A 15,090-nucleotide genomic window follows, 5' to 3' on the forward strand; every position below is an offset into this window, starting at 1 on the left:
ACCTGCCGGTTCTGTTCTCTCTGAATGCCCTGGCGGCAAAGGGGACCTTCTCGTAATGAACACATTCTCCTCCAAACTAAGACATTTCATTAGGAAAGTGTCACTCGGATGGGGATTATCCAAATAAATTATTTATGTCTTGGAGCTTAGCAAATAATCATCATTACAATATGAAATGAAAGATTCTGGATGCAGATTAGCTGCTCTACTGGCCAAGACACCTCTTGGGATATAGGAGATCTGCTGAGTCCCTGTGCCCATGATGTTGAGGAGGGGTTGGGCGGGCCTCCAAAAGAGCTTCTATTACACAGCTTACTGTTGTTGGATTGAGGGCTGAGCTAGCTGGCAGAAGGTGGGCACTGTGTCCTTTAGCCAGTGGAACAGCGGAAGTTACCCAGGTATTAAAGTCCTGCAGACTTGGGGTTCAAACCCAGCTTTTCCACTTCTAACTTACGAGTTATCCACCCATCCATCCATTCATCTGTTCACTCATTTATTCAAACATCATTTGTAGAGTATCTTTTGGGGGAAGGAGGGGGTGATAAACACAGAGAAGAAATCAGATGATCTCAAAACTCAGATTCTTTATCTGGAAAATGGCAATCATAAAGGCAAAGGGATGGCTGTCAGAAAGTTGGATAAGATTTGCATGTGAAAGGCCAGCAAGCAAGAGCTTGACTGGAAGCCCACTGACAAGAGCAGAAAGGCTCCTGACTTAGGTGTTCATCCTGGGCACCAGCCTTGGGTCTGGAAGACACTAGGTAAAGTGTAGCTCCAGCCAATAGTCACATTAATTCAAACCCTGTGTTATAGATGGGGGAACAGAGACTCCAAGAAAAAGCCTGTGTGATTTTGGGAGCTTCACCTGGGCTTTTTTTTTTTTTTTTTTTTTTTTTTGGCATGCCAACCTTGTAAGGAGGTGTTTGAGATTAGGAAACATCTCCACTTCATCAATAGTTGGTAAGACCTGAGCAATAACCCCTATTCTCAACAAGTTTTCCTGTGGACGTTTGCAGCTGGTTTTAGTGTAGTTATAGGTCAGGAGGAAAAGGAGAGGGATCAGGGGCAAAGGCCCTGGCAACAGCAGGAAAATGTCTTGCAAACATGGACATCACAGAGGCAGAAGGAGAACTACTTCCAAGGCCAGTGGAATGGTCAGAGGAGGAGCCTGGGAGGGCAGACCATGGAGCTGCCCAAAAGCCAAATTCCTCAGTCACAGACAGCAGGTCTTTAAGCCATTTCAAGATCTGTAAAAAAAATCTAGGCTTCAGAGACAGCAGAGTTGGGGTTCAGAGCCTTGACTCTACCCTTTCTGAGCTAGTTGAACATGAGTAAGTAATGGAAATACTCTTATCCTCAGTAGCTGTCCAAAAAATGGGGGATAATAATACCCAAGTTCAGAATGAGACAGTGCAAGTCCAGGGTCCGACATGGTGCCCAACGCTCAGGGAATGTTAGTTTTCTTTTCTTTTTCACTGTCTCTGTGATAAATGCTCTATTAGGCCAGCACGCCTGACAAAGCCTTATCTGAAAATATGTTCGAGATCCGTGCTCCTGCCGAGTTTCAGGGATCAGCCAGCAATCCATTTCATGGATAACATCATCCTTTACCAGGGGAAACATTAAAAATTAACCCAGAGGACTTCATATTTTTCTGCTAGAGGCAAAGCTGCTATGGTTACCAGATAATGCACAGACTGAGCTGGAATACAGATAAGGACTTTTTTTTTTTTTTTTTTTTTTTTAATATAAGAAAGGCAAAGGCCTCAGTGATGGCTCACCGGAGAAATGCCCTGTGGACAAAGAGAATACAATCAGAATCAGAGCTTGGTTTAAGGCATTTGACTCCTGGCAGCATCTAACCTACTAAGTAGAGGCCAAGAGTTTGTTTGATCCTTGCTTGGATGAAGAAGGCAGGAAAGGGGTGTTGGGAAAGTAGTGACAAAGCTAGGAGGAAGTTGGAAGTGTGGGTGCACACCTGGGCCCCATCTCTCACCACACACACACACACACACACACACACACACGCACACATGCACACATGTACACACACATGCATATATGGAACTAAGCTGAAGCCAGGGGTCTTTTCTTTATTTCCAGCTATTTGGTATGACCAAGACCAGACTCCCTTCTTCTGGGCCCAGAGCCATGCTTTTCATGGAGGATGTGGGCACCTATGGACAGAGGCCAGGGAAGCCCTTTTGAGAGCTGAGACCTTTCATTGCCACCTGCCTTCAACACATCAAACGCTTGGAGGGAAATTTTAGGAAGATCAGAAGTCAGAGAAGTAGTTGGCCTTGGCCCTAGGAGAGAGTGCTCCATGTCCCTGTCTGTTTTGAGTGAGTGGGAAGGTCACATGGGCTAAGTAGAGGCCAAGATCTCAGACATGCAGTGGGAGGGGACCTGGAAGATTCATGTCCAATTAGGCAATGGCATTCTTGATTCTGAACCTCAAGGGGCAAGAAGCCTGCATCTTACCGAGTCAAGGAAACTGTGGGGGAGGTTCAAGAAACGAACTCTAGAGTGAGAATCAGGAGCCCTGGGTTTGGCTTGGCCACTAGTTTTCATGGCGACCCAGCACAAGTCCCTTCCTCAATCTGGCCTCAGTTTCCTTTGCTGAGAAGCGCATGGATGGGGCTAGGTCCATGGTTCCATGCTTCTGCAAATACCTGTGCATCTTGGAGGTGAAGTGATGATACCCAGAAGTAGCTAAATCCTCAGGGATGAAGCACATAAGGCAGATGCATGGGCCCACTGGGGTAAGGATACGACTCTAATCCCAAGCCACATCAGGGTCGACGGTCCTCCCTGACATCCAGAGAGCACACGATGGTGCCCCAACAGGATATGCAGGAACATGGCTTGTTTCCCTCCTCGCTTCTTTTCCTCCCATCACTTGCTCAATATTAATTTACTGAGCACCCACTAAGTGCCCTCCTTTTTGCCCTCCAAATCATTAAAGATCATTTGTTTGAAGGAGTACTGCACAGGAGATGTCTGGGAGGCTGAATGGGAAGTATCTGCAGGTGGAACCCATGCCTATACCATCTTGTGCTCCCAGGATTCAGGCCAAGGCTTGGCTTAGAGAATGTTTCCATTGCTCAGGCTGAGTCAGCTCTGTGGGAGATGGGAGTGGGTGGGTGCAGGATAGGACCAGAGCCTTGTGGTGTCATGGGAGTTACTTTAAACTTTGGAGCTATTCTTTCCAGGTTCTTTGAGCCAAGGAACCAAGAGCACAGCTTGTGTCTGGGTTTTGACCAGAGCCTTCAAGGGGAGCAAAAGTCCTTAAGGTCAGCGGATCAGAAGCAAGAAGAGGCCGCCTGCTGGTAGAGTCAGGGCCCTGGGTCCAGACACCTCTGCCTGGGGCAGAGACATTTCCCTGGAATGCCAGCCAGGAGCTCTCTTCCAGGGCTCAGCTTACATCCATCAGTGCTGCATTGATGTAGTTGCTGGACTCTCCATCCACCGAGATGAGGAAGGGCAGGCAGCGGTCCAGAGGCAGGACATCCATGCTGCGATTCTTATCATGGTTCCGGGGCAGGAGCCCAATGCTGCAATCTTCCGGCCGGACGCGAGGTGTTACTATGTTGAGTGTCTGTGGGGAAGAAAGGTGGGTACTGCTCAGGTGGTTGCCCCTGAGCAGAGGAGACAGGAGGGTACCAGTTTAGCCTAACTCACTTATCTCCACCCTCTAAGGTTGGCCCTGCTATCTCCTTCCCAGAATCCCATTCCACAACGGTGATGTTCCTTCATATCTTATAGCACTTGTGAGCTGAGAGCCCATGCCAGGGGCTGTGTGACAGCTTCCAGTTGCCAAGGCTGCAGGGGTAGTGTGCCCACACACAAGCTCAGACATGGGCTGCCAACATCTGCCAACCAATATGAACTAAGTTGTTGAACCCATCCAGGGCTACAGTAAAGGATGGGATGCTAGAGGGCATATGGTGGGGCTGGGGGGTAGGGAATCCCTTTGAGTGCTAAAAATCACTTGAAGTGCCATGGAATGAAGGGAATGATTTACGAGCATTCTTCTGAGGGCCAGGGGAGACTACATGAAGATGGAAGGATGCTTGGATGATCTGCTCAAGGTGGATGTGAGACCTCCAAGGGTCAAGTTTTAATAGGTCTGGAAATCTGCAGTTATTATGCTCTGCAAAGTTACAATTTAGGACAGAGATGCCCTAACCAACAGATAGATGCTGTGCGCAATGACCATGTGTCTGTGTCCCATCCTCCCCTCATTCTGCACTCTGATTCTGCTCCAAATCATTAAAGAGCATTTGTTTGAAGGAGCACTAAAGTATTGGCTTGGCTGAAGTATCTGCCATAGAACCATAAACCTAGCAATTGCCCATGGCTGAAGCATACACGAGTCTCCTGCCTGGTTCTCAGTTTCTATTGCCTAGGTTATGACTCTGGCACTGGCCTTAGGAGGAAGGGTTAGACTCTAACTTTCTCACTATTGATTCAAGTCCGGGGTCCTCAGACAGAGCTTGCCACAACTTGGACCATATGAGCTGCCCAGCGTGGAACTGCTATGCCTGAGCTATGCTATAGGGTGATGCTGCTCAAAGTTTCATGTTCAGACAACAACAACAACAAAAATCAACCCGTGATCCTGTTAGTTTGCAGGTTCTTATTCAGTAGGTCTGGGTGGTACCCAGGATTCCACATTTCTAACAAGCTCCTAAATGAAGCTGCTACAGCTACTCTCTAGACCACACTGTGAGGAGTAAGAATGGACCAAAAAATACAGAGAAAACTTGAGTCCCTCCAGGGACAAAGAGGCATCAACTTCACACCTGTGTTTATAAATTTGTCTCCATCAACAACCTGGACAGGAACTAAATAAGACCTAAGTTAAAAGGAGGCCTTGGCCAATCGCTGAGCTACTATTGCTCATGGCTGTGCATTTGTTGTCTGCAAGACATTCTGCAGCTGCCTGGTGCTACAGACTGAAAACACCTGGACATCTCACTTCTCACTAAGAAAGCTCCACAAATGTGCACAGCACCTTGAACTTGGTTGGAACCCAACTATGGACTGAGTGCTTGCATGCCTCCCCAAATGCACACATTCTCCTCCTAAGTCCCAGTGTGGTGGTATTAGGAGGGGGGTCTGTGAGAGGTGATTGGATCATGAGGCTGAAGCCCTCATGAATGGAGTTAGTGCCCTTAAAGGGAGAAACACGCTTTTGCTGCATGAAGCTACAACAAGAAGACAGCCTTCCACACACCAGAACAGTGCCTGAGCCCTCTCAAGACCCTGGATTTTCCATCGGTTGAACTGCAGCCTCTAGAAATGTGATAAATAAATGCCAGTTGTGTAAGCCACCCAGTCTATGGGAATTTTTTATAATGGCCTGGACTAAGACAGTCACTGAACCTAGGATTTGTCCGTACCTGAAACTCGTCTTTGATCTGGCTGGAGTTCGTCTGGGGGTCCAGCCTGCTGATGTTGTAGTACAGAGAGCGGAATTCACACACCGGGATGGCTGTGTTGCCACACAGGCACGCTTCCAAGATGGCATCGTGCACAAACACATACTGCTCCTGCATAGTCGGGAGAGAGGGAGTAGGCAGGTAAGGACAGTCTCCTGGGAGACCTGTCCACATTTAATCTTATAGCTCTGAAGAATGCACAGGATTTATACTGCCACCTTATCTTGTAACCCAAAGGGCCAGGTTTCCGTATTTTATAGAGACTTCATGGATTTTTTTTCCCTTGTATGAGATTGAACAGCAGAGTCACTGATAAAACTGAGCAACTCTTAGACAGCAAGTGCTTGTGGTGCCTTGCCCACATCCTCTCAGGTTTGACTTTCACCTGCTTTCTGAAGACTTCTTGTTGCACAAAACCTGTGATTCTCTGCTGAGGGCTTTCTTGCTAGTCCCAGGAGCACACTTGGGCTGTGTGCAGGTTAAGCCAAAGAGCCAAAGAGTTAATGCTCCAGGAAGCAGCCCTCAAGCAATAATAGATGGAGAGTTGGGGGTGAAAATCTAAGTTCCTTCTCCCCTTTGGTGAATAACTTAAAGATGCATATTCCACATCTTAAAATTCCCCAGGTGTCCATAGTGTTAAAACCTGATAAAGCACCTTTCATTCATTTCTTTCCCTTCTCCATCTCACTTCCCCACTCACCCACCAGTGTGTCTTGGGATCAACTCCCACAGAAACTCAGCTTGCCCTGAAGTCTTTGTCTCAGGGTCTGCTCTGAAAACATGTGCCATACCCTCTCCTATCCCAATTCTTTGTATCTGTTATTCTTTTCTCCTGAAATTCCACTCCCCTTTTCAAGACCTTCAAGGTTTCATTCCTTCTGGTAAGTCTTTTCTAAGTCCACCAAGCCAAAGTTGTTACTTCTGGGTCCTTGCTAAGTGTTTGTTGAGTGACTTTTCTTCTTGCAAAATTTGGTTTATCCTCTACATAGTGTGGTTATCTGGATGCATCATTTGAACATGTCTCCCGATGGAGAGTAAGTACAATGTGCCTGACTCCAACCAGCAAGCCTGCCTGCTGCATGCAATCCTTTTGGCTCTAGTGCTAGAAGCCTGAAGATAGGGCTGAGTGTGCTCAGAGCCTGCAGCAGGGTCCAGTATATATAAACCCAACAATGGGGGTCTTCACTGCAGATCCAGGAGGGTCTGCTGTGCCCAAAGCCATAAGCAACTTCCTTTTCCAGGGTGGATGATGTGTGCAGTTCCTCATAAATCCCAGCTCTGCCTGGGCACCCACAGCCTTCACTAGAACCAGAAGATGGACCCATTGCCGGAACAACAAATCAAGGCATGGAGGAGAGGATGGGCAGAAAGTTTGCTTAGAGAGAAGGTGGTTCAGACCAAAGAACATGGGCATTGAGGGTCACAGGGACCCATGATCTTCCACAGTATGGCTGGGTGAGACCTTGGGGACACAACTGTCAGCTTCTTCCTCATGGATAAAAATGGAGATGCTGGTAAGGGCTACTTCCTAGGATATTATACTATATCCTGAAAATAAAACACACATGCTGCCTGCCTCACAGAGAAAAAGACAAACTCCTTCCATTTTGCTCCTTAGGCTCTCTATCTGGACAGAGGTACCCAAAAGCCACCTTGAAGGCTGGGGCTGTGTGTCATCTCTCTTTGAATCCCCAGCTGCTAGTTCAATTACTCAAGCCTTGGATGATTAAACCACTTCCTATAGAGACTGAGTGGATGCTGGGCACATAATAGGCATCCATAAACGCCATCCTTTCCCTCTCTACCCCTTTCCTGAAGGCAAAGAATCCCTGACAGCTGCCATTCAGTCCCATCTCAGATACCCTCAGAGATGGGAGCCTCATCACCATTCATTACTGGGGGAAGTCCCTGTACCACGGAGCCCCAGGACTGACTTGGGGGGCGATGTCAGTCCTAGCTTCTACAGTGTTCTCCCCATAGCAAACTATGTGGTGGCTCCCTCTCTTGTCCCACACTCAGCTCCTTTCTATTGACCCCAATCCCTGGGTCTCTGTCCACCATGCTCCTGTGTGGCCTGTGATGCTGGTCCCTGGTGCTCAGTCCTCCAGGACTCACCTCTGTTTGCACCAGGTTGACCCTCTGTGCCCGGAGCTCACGCACGCAGTTGAAGATGTCCACCACCCCTTCGTTCTCAGCCATGTCGAGCATGGTGTCAATAGCAATGAAGCAGCCGGTCCTCCCAGCTCCAGCACTGGAAGAGAGGTTATGGGGTGTGGAGAGGGATCTTGGGGTGATTCCAGCTCTGGGCGTCCCCTACCATTCAACCCCCTATCCAGGGCCCTGCTGAGAGGCAGGATGTTGCAGATAGCAGAAGGGTGGGAACCCCAGACCTTCCTGAGAGATGCCGAGCAGGCAACCAATCTTACAACCTCACCTCTGTCCTTTGTAAGATGCCAGAGTCTTGTTTGTCTTTGGGGGCATTTGATCAGGGTGACTTATTGTGTTGTATCCATTTAGTAAACACTTATTCAGCACTTGCCAAGTGCCGCACATTGTCCAAAGAGCTTTACAATGTTACCTATAAACTCCCCTGTGAGGTTGTTAGCAAATTTCTCTCCCATTTCACAAGTGAGAAGACTGAGGCACTGAGGTCTGGCCTTGCCTGAGGTGACACAGCCGGCAGGTGGAAGAGCTGGAATTTTACCCAGGTGGTTTGGCTGCAGAACATGTGCTCTTACACTTCCCTCCTTGATCCGATTTACAGTGTATTATGGGTCTTAACGCAGCACGTATATGTGTGGTTTCCTCATCTGACGGGTAAGATGACCCACTGTGTAGTGTAAAGCACTTAGCGTGGGACCCTCCACACTGCAGACGCCTAATAAACGTGTTCTTCCTCTTTCCCTCCTTTCTTTTTTCTTTCTATGTTTTTTCTTTTCAGCAACTGGGTTGATAAATGGAAGCAAGGAAGAGTAGGAGAGGTGGAGCAGAGGAGAGGTGAGGGAGAGAGTGGAAACCAAGGACCTCTGAGCTTCCCCAAAGGCAGACAGGGATCCAAGGCCCTGTATTTGGCTCCCCCTGGACCTGCTTCCCCAGGACCAGGAACTAGAAACCTCTTGAAACTGGAGCAGCTGACAGCCCTGAGACCGACCCTTGCCAGGTGTTGAATTTCCCAACACACATTCAATTTTGGATCTCTGATGGCTTCCTCAGGAGAATCTCAGACCTCCTGGAACACGGTCAGCCCTGCCCTGATTAGTGGTGGGTCTTAAAATATGGGGCTGAACATTTGCCTTCAATGCGTCCAGCCTGGGAAGGGAAGGCCAGGCAGGCTGTTCCGGAGGCCCACTTTGGCTTGAGTCTCCTGTTTTGCTTCCGCCATGGACACAGATGGCTTTGTCCACTAATGTGGAAGTAAGAGGATATGGAGAGAGGAAGGGAGAGAAAAGAAGACAGAGAAGCATCACTGGCTGATAAATCCGAGGCACACAGGCTGGCAGGATGGGACTGTGGCCCTCAAGGCTCTCGGGCACTCTTCATTCCTGATGAAACTTCAATGGCTTGAACTGAGTACGGTCTGACTTATTCTTGCCTGAGAACATCTACTACCATCTTGACCCAGAACTCCCTCAAAGTGGCCTCAACAGCCTGGCAAATAACATATAACTCGCCTCCTGGCAGAGTTTTTGTAAGGATTGTGCTGTGTTTATTAAACATTTTAGTGATTTAGTATTTGGAAGAGACCCTTGGGATCAAATTCTGGCTCAATTACTTACTAGCTGTGTGACCTTGGGTAAATGACTTCATCTCTCTAGGTTTCATGACTCTCATTCATAAAATGAGGCGGATAGCAAATAGACCCACCTCATAGCATTAATAGTACACATATATGTAAATTGCATGGAACTATGTTTAAAAAGCATAATGCATGCAAATTGCTTAGCCCTGTGCCTGGCCACAGAGTAATTTCTCAATAAATTGTTGCTACTTATATTTGATGGATATTTTTCCACTATCTATGATGCTTCAGATGCTGGGATTAGGAGTGGGGACATGAAGATGAGTAAGACTTGGTTCTTGCCTAAAGGATTAAAAGCCTGGGGAGGGGGACAACATTAAGAGATGGAGAACAATGATATTTTTAAAGTGCTTACTATATGTCAGGAATTTTGTCAGGCACTCAGCACACATTAGCCAACCCATTTCATCTTTATAATAGCCCCAGGAGTGTGCACCACTATGCTCAGATGCATGAAAGTGCCTTGCTATGGAGATATAGGCACAGGGCCATCATGTACAGCACTGGTTAATAGTGGGGAGCTGTTGCTGATAAATATTGGCTGTTGTCTCATTTTTCCCTTTATCCCTGCTCTGGTTGCTTTTGGGGATCTTGGGGTGTGGTCTGAAGTTTCACTGCCCTTGGGTTGCTATGAGGTATAAAGCAGAGAACATGTCCAAAATGCTCAGAGGGCCCAGAGGGCTTCTGCCCCATCCTCAATCCCCTCATCTTTGAAATGGGATCGTGTGCTTCCTATTATATTTAGAGAGAGAAAATTTTAAAAGGATGCTATGTAGGGAAGCAGGTGGATCTGAATGTCCATGGTTTGTTAAATCCTTCCTGGTCCCTGGACTGATATGGACATTGCCAGGGCAGGGATGAGATAACTGGAGCATGCAGGGTCTGTAGAAATGGGTGGGACCCAAGGCCACTCCAGGACAGAGAGGACTGCTAGCGGTCTTTAGGTCTGGACATCTGCCTTCCTCTAATTCTCAGTGTCCTTGACACAGTGCTTCATCTCCACTTCGGAGGACTGAAAAATGCGCCACTCATCCTCAATGTGACTCTCTAGGTCAAAGCTGAAAATAGCTCTTTTTCATAAGAAGATAGAACCGGATGCTGTCCATTTATTCTCCATTAAGGATCCTACAGGCCAGAAATTAATTTTTAAAATATCAGCAATGAAGAGAAGCATGCTTCACCAAGGCACATCAAGGAGCTGCAAACGTGTTAAACATCAGCTCTCAGCCCTTCAGTTTCCTCATCTGTAAAATGGGAGGATGATAGAGACCCCTCTCAAAGTTGGATGAGAAGTACATGAAATGATATGGGTAGGTGCACATGGTAGATGCAGCACATGCTGCCAGTGCCCAGCCGATGCCCCTGGTGACTATAATGAAACTGTGACTGCCACTGCAAATGCTGTTGCTTAGACCCTAGGAGCCGAGACTCACTGGGCGGGGTGTGGGGACACAGGCAGGGGAGTCTTTCAGGCAAGGAATCATGGCTACTGCCCACCCAGCTGCAGAGGCACACTTGGTTGGAGGCAGGGAGGCTTGGACTCACCTGCAGTGGACCACTATGGGCCCTGCTTCTGGGGGGTTGAGGAACTTCACCTGGCGGACGAAGCCCAGGAGGCCAGTGGCATAGCAGGGCACCCCGTGGTCAGGCCAGCTGGTGAAGTGGAAGAGGCGGAGCTCCCGGATCTCGTGGTAGCCTTTCTGAGGAGAGAATGGGCTCTGTGCCTCCAGCTGCTGCTCTGTGCCTGGACTGGCTCGGTGGAGAGCCAGAGCTGCCACCCGAGGACCCAGCCTCCCGCTGTCCAGGTTAATAGGTGTGGCCACAGAGAGGGACGCTGTGATCATTCCATTTGGAAAATGTGGAACCAAAGTCAGACTGGTTGCTTTTTGTAGGACTTCTCAGAGCCTTTTATTGTGTTCCTGTACCTTCCGAGTCTCCAAGAGAGACAAAGCATCCAGTGCTTGCCCAGGAACCCCCTTTGACAGAGGTTTTATGGAAGGTACATCCCAGATTGAAAGAAAGATAGCCATAAAGACCAAGTTCCAGGTGTTGCTAGTGGAATATGAGCCCTCTCAGTGGCTGAGATCTGGGGCCTCCTGTTTTCCAGCCTTGTCTATAATAGTCTATGTGGCTTTCTACATTTAAAATTTAGCCAACTTTTTTATTTTTATTTTATTTTTTGGTACTAAGGATAAACTCAGAGGTGTTTAACCACTGAGCCACTTCCCAGCCCTTTATATATATATATATATATATATTTTTTTTTTTTTTTTTTGAGACAGGGTCTCACTAAGTTGCTGATGTTGTCATTAAGTTGCTGAGGCTGGCTTTGTATATGTGATCCTCCTGCCTCAGCCTCCTGAGCCTTTGGGATTATAGGGATGAGCCACTGTGCCCAGCTAGCCAACATTTTTATTAATTAAGTTCTTATTTAGAATTATAAGATGCTTCTATGACTAATGGAGGCAGTGGGGCCCTGAGCTGGAGTTGATCTCCTCATCTCATTCCCTCTCACACAGACACACCCCAGGTCAAACACTGGCAGGTCACACCTCTGAGCCTTTGCTTACCTAGTGCCTCTTACTTACTGTTTCTCCCTAGTGATTTTCTGCAGTTATTTAGAGAGGTTTCATTGTTTATCTGTCAGTTACAAAAATACTGAGGGTAATATGTGCCCAGACTTGTGTTGGCTCTAGGAAGAAGGCAATAAAAGCCACAGCAGGGCTGGGGATGTGGCTCAAGTGGTAGCGCGCTTGCCTGGCGTGCGTGCAGCCCGGGTTCGATCCTCAGCACCACATACAAACAAAAGATATTGTGTCCGCCGATAACTAAAAAATAAATAATAAAATTCTCTCTCTCTCTTTAAAAAAAAAAAAAAAGCCACAGTAACTGTGCCAGGACAACTCATGACCTCACGAGGGTGAGGAAGGACTCTCGTGTAGATAACTCAGTTAGCCTGTATAAAGGTGTTTAGCTAATGAGATGCAAGGGGAGGAGAAATTGAGAAGGCTTCCTGGACAAGGTGAAGCTCAATCTGACTCTTGAAAGGTATTAATAATGAAAGTAATAATAAGTTATAATAATATTTATTAGACATTGCTGAATACCACAGGGCATTAATTCATTTAATCCTTATATCAATCCCCATACTGTTATCTCCATGCCTTGGATGGGGAAACTGAGGCTGAGAAAGATTTAGCGATGCGCCTCAGTCACAACCTAGAGTGGCAACCTGCACCCTGGCATCCGGCTCCACAGTCTGCCTTCCTCACTGCTATGATACTGATGCAGGAGCATTACCCAGTTGGAGACATGGAGGGGATGGAGACAGGAGGGGATGGGAACGGGGCTTAGCATGCCGTGTGCAGAATCTCACAAGATCCCAAGGCAACACTAGAGGAACGTGGAAGGGGTGCTGGTGACAGGAGGTCACACTCTGGTGGGAGAATGGGCCGAGCTGGAGCGCAGAGGGCCCTGAATCCCAGGTACAGCCTTTGACTTTACCTCGTAGGCACTGGGGGCTCCAGGTGGCTGCTTGGATGGTTCACAGAGGGGCAAGGGCATCACTGGACTTGTATGTTAGGATGCTACCCCTCCCCTACACAGCTACCACGTGAAGGGCAGTGGATTCCACACGTGTGTTAGGCATTGTGTAGAGGGCACTGCTGCCCACTCAGGTCCCCGTCCTTGGGCTGATGCACCATCCACAGCTACTCTGAGTTTTGGCTAAAGACAGCCCATAGTCTCCCCTTCTTCAGAGAACTGCCCTCAATTGAAGAGGAGCCTGCTTCCTGGAGTGGGGTGGGGTGGGGTGGGGTGGGAGTGCAGGGACTCTGTGATGGAGAGGAAAGTTGCTGTGATTGACTGGCTTTGTCAGCTGCCTAGTTTGCCCAGGACATGGACATTCAGTGCTAAGTGTAGGACTCTTCTGGGCAAGGACTGGTTACCTTCCTGGAAGTGCAGGAGGCCCTTTGTCTGTAGACACGGCTACTGATGCAGAGCAAATCATTCTCCAGGGCTCTGGTGGCATCAGGGCTCCCGCTGAAAACCACACCTCACTGGTTCCTTCTACCAGCCGCCTGTCCTGCCTCCCTCACCCCTCTCTGCAAGCTCTCCCTCCACCCATGGTCCTGGGCACCCAAATCCCTGCTGCCTTGGGCTCTGCTTCTAGGAAATCCAAACTAAGATGGGCCAAGATGAAAGGCAGAATTCTGTCAGGAGGGAGAGAACAGGCCAGGATCAAGGGGTGGATGAACTGGGCACAGGGCAGATCCTCATTCTCCACGTGCTCTGGATCGCAGACCATCCCATTGGCCGGGTGCCCACAGCCAAGGGAAGCTTACCTTCTGGACTGTGAAGGTCCGGATGACGTACTCTGCTAGGGGCTCTGTTTCAATCAGGGTGACTTTAATGTCTCCATAGACCTCTGTATCATCTGGCCAGTATCGTACACACTTCACCTGTGGCCAAGGGAGAGACAGGAGGAGGATAGAGATGAGGCTGCGTGAGCAAGTGGCTGAGTGTGAGCAGCCACCACATCCGGTTCTCCGTTCAAATAAACCCAAGGGAAAATTTAGAGGCATTTCAGTCCAGGGGATGCTCAGCTGGCCAGGGACTGTCAAACAGCACAGGGCCATGCCCACTCCCAGAAGCATTAGGGCCATTAGAAATAATAGCAGGACCTTCCTTTGCAAATGCTCCTCATACTTTTTTTGAAGCATTATCACACTAAGTGATCAAACAGAAAACGAAGTGAGATTGGTGGGTGTTATTATTCCCATTTTGCAGATGAAAATAATACTCTAGTTCGGAGGTTGGGTGACTTACCCAAGGTCATGTGGCCAGTTTTTTTCTAGTTTTGGCCGAGTTCAATTTCTGCTAGGTCAGACTAGAGCAGCTAGCTGAGTGTTATCAGCTCAGCAAAGATGAGAATCAAAGGAGGGAAATAGCAAGGAGGTGGAAGCAGAAGTGGTCAGGAGAGGGTCGTTATTAAGAGGCGGTATTGGGGGTCTGGAAGGAGAAAGGTTCTTAGTTGGGAAAAGGATGGAAGGTGCTGAGCTCACAGGGAAGACTGCACCTGCTCTCTGCCCTGACAGTGGGGACAGATGCTACACACAAGCCATTCCCACATTCAACCTATAAGTCACTCCGCGGAGGAAAGAGAGACCATGGTTTTCCCCTTAAAAGAACAAAAGCGTTATTACCATTCCGGGGGACGCTGCGCGGCCTAGTGTGGCATTGCCCACAGTGTGTCCCGCTGGGTGCTAATAGGTGTTAGGTACAAAACAAGAAACAAAAAAACAAACAAAAAAAGGTTTTGTGGTCAAATGAGTTTGGGAAATGCTGATTACACAAAGTTTAACAGGCTGCTTCGCTACAGGACTACTTGGCTCCTCGAGGGCTAACGCTAATGTTTTAAGACTCTCCAAAAGGGTCAGAGGACACAGCATTTCCCAAACGTATTTAACCATGGAACCCGCTTCTCACTAAGCATCCTGCAGGCTAGCATCCCGTGGAACCCACTTAGGGAAACAATGGTACAGTACAACGGGGTTTGGAGGTGATTTCATTCACTGCTTGGTTCTAACACTCAGTTTCAGTTCTGAAACCTGGGTTAGCTTCCTGTTAACATTGCTTACTAAGTGTCCTATGAATAATTCACATGTATATTTTGATGACCCGTTACCATAACTTTATGAAGTAGATATTATTATTATTATCTCCATTTTACAGATGAGGATCTAAATCATTGGGAAATGAAGAAAATGGTCCAACGCCAACTGTTGGCAAGAGCTGGAGCCAGGATACAAAGCTAGGCCATCTGAACAATGACCAGCAACAGGGCCT

At 48.1% G+C, this 15,090-nt stretch overlaps 1 protein-coding gene across 2 annotated transcripts in view; it reads right to left on the minus strand.

The window, feature by feature from the left end:
• The window catches only part of Ptprt (protein tyrosine phosphatase receptor type T), a 1,035,616-nt gene that overhangs the window by 16,402 nt on the left and 1,004,124 nt on the right, over positions 1 to 15,090 (minus strand). For both annotated transcript variants that reach the window (XM_076849097.1, XM_076849096.1), the window contains 5 exons: positions 13,587 to 13,703; positions 10,789 to 10,943; positions 7,560 to 7,695; positions 5,406 to 5,555; positions 3,425 to 3,598 (listed from right to left, as the gene is read on the minus strand). In XM_076849097.1, coding sequence (XP_076705212.1) covers positions 3,425 to 3,598; positions 5,406 to 5,555; positions 7,560 to 7,695; positions 10,789 to 10,943; positions 13,587 to 13,703 — 732 coding nt within the window. The remainder of the gene's footprint in view (positions 1 to 3,424; positions 3,599 to 5,405; positions 5,556 to 7,559; positions 7,696 to 10,788; positions 10,944 to 13,586; positions 13,704 to 15,090) is intronic.

The sequence above is a fragment of the Callospermophilus lateralis genome, chromosome 3 (genome assembly GCF_048772815.1).
Source record: "Callospermophilus lateralis isolate mCalLat2 chromosome 3, mCalLat2.hap1, whole genome shotgun sequence".
Taxonomy (NCBI): domain Eukaryota; kingdom Metazoa; phylum Chordata; class Mammalia; order Rodentia; family Sciuridae; genus Callospermophilus; species Callospermophilus lateralis.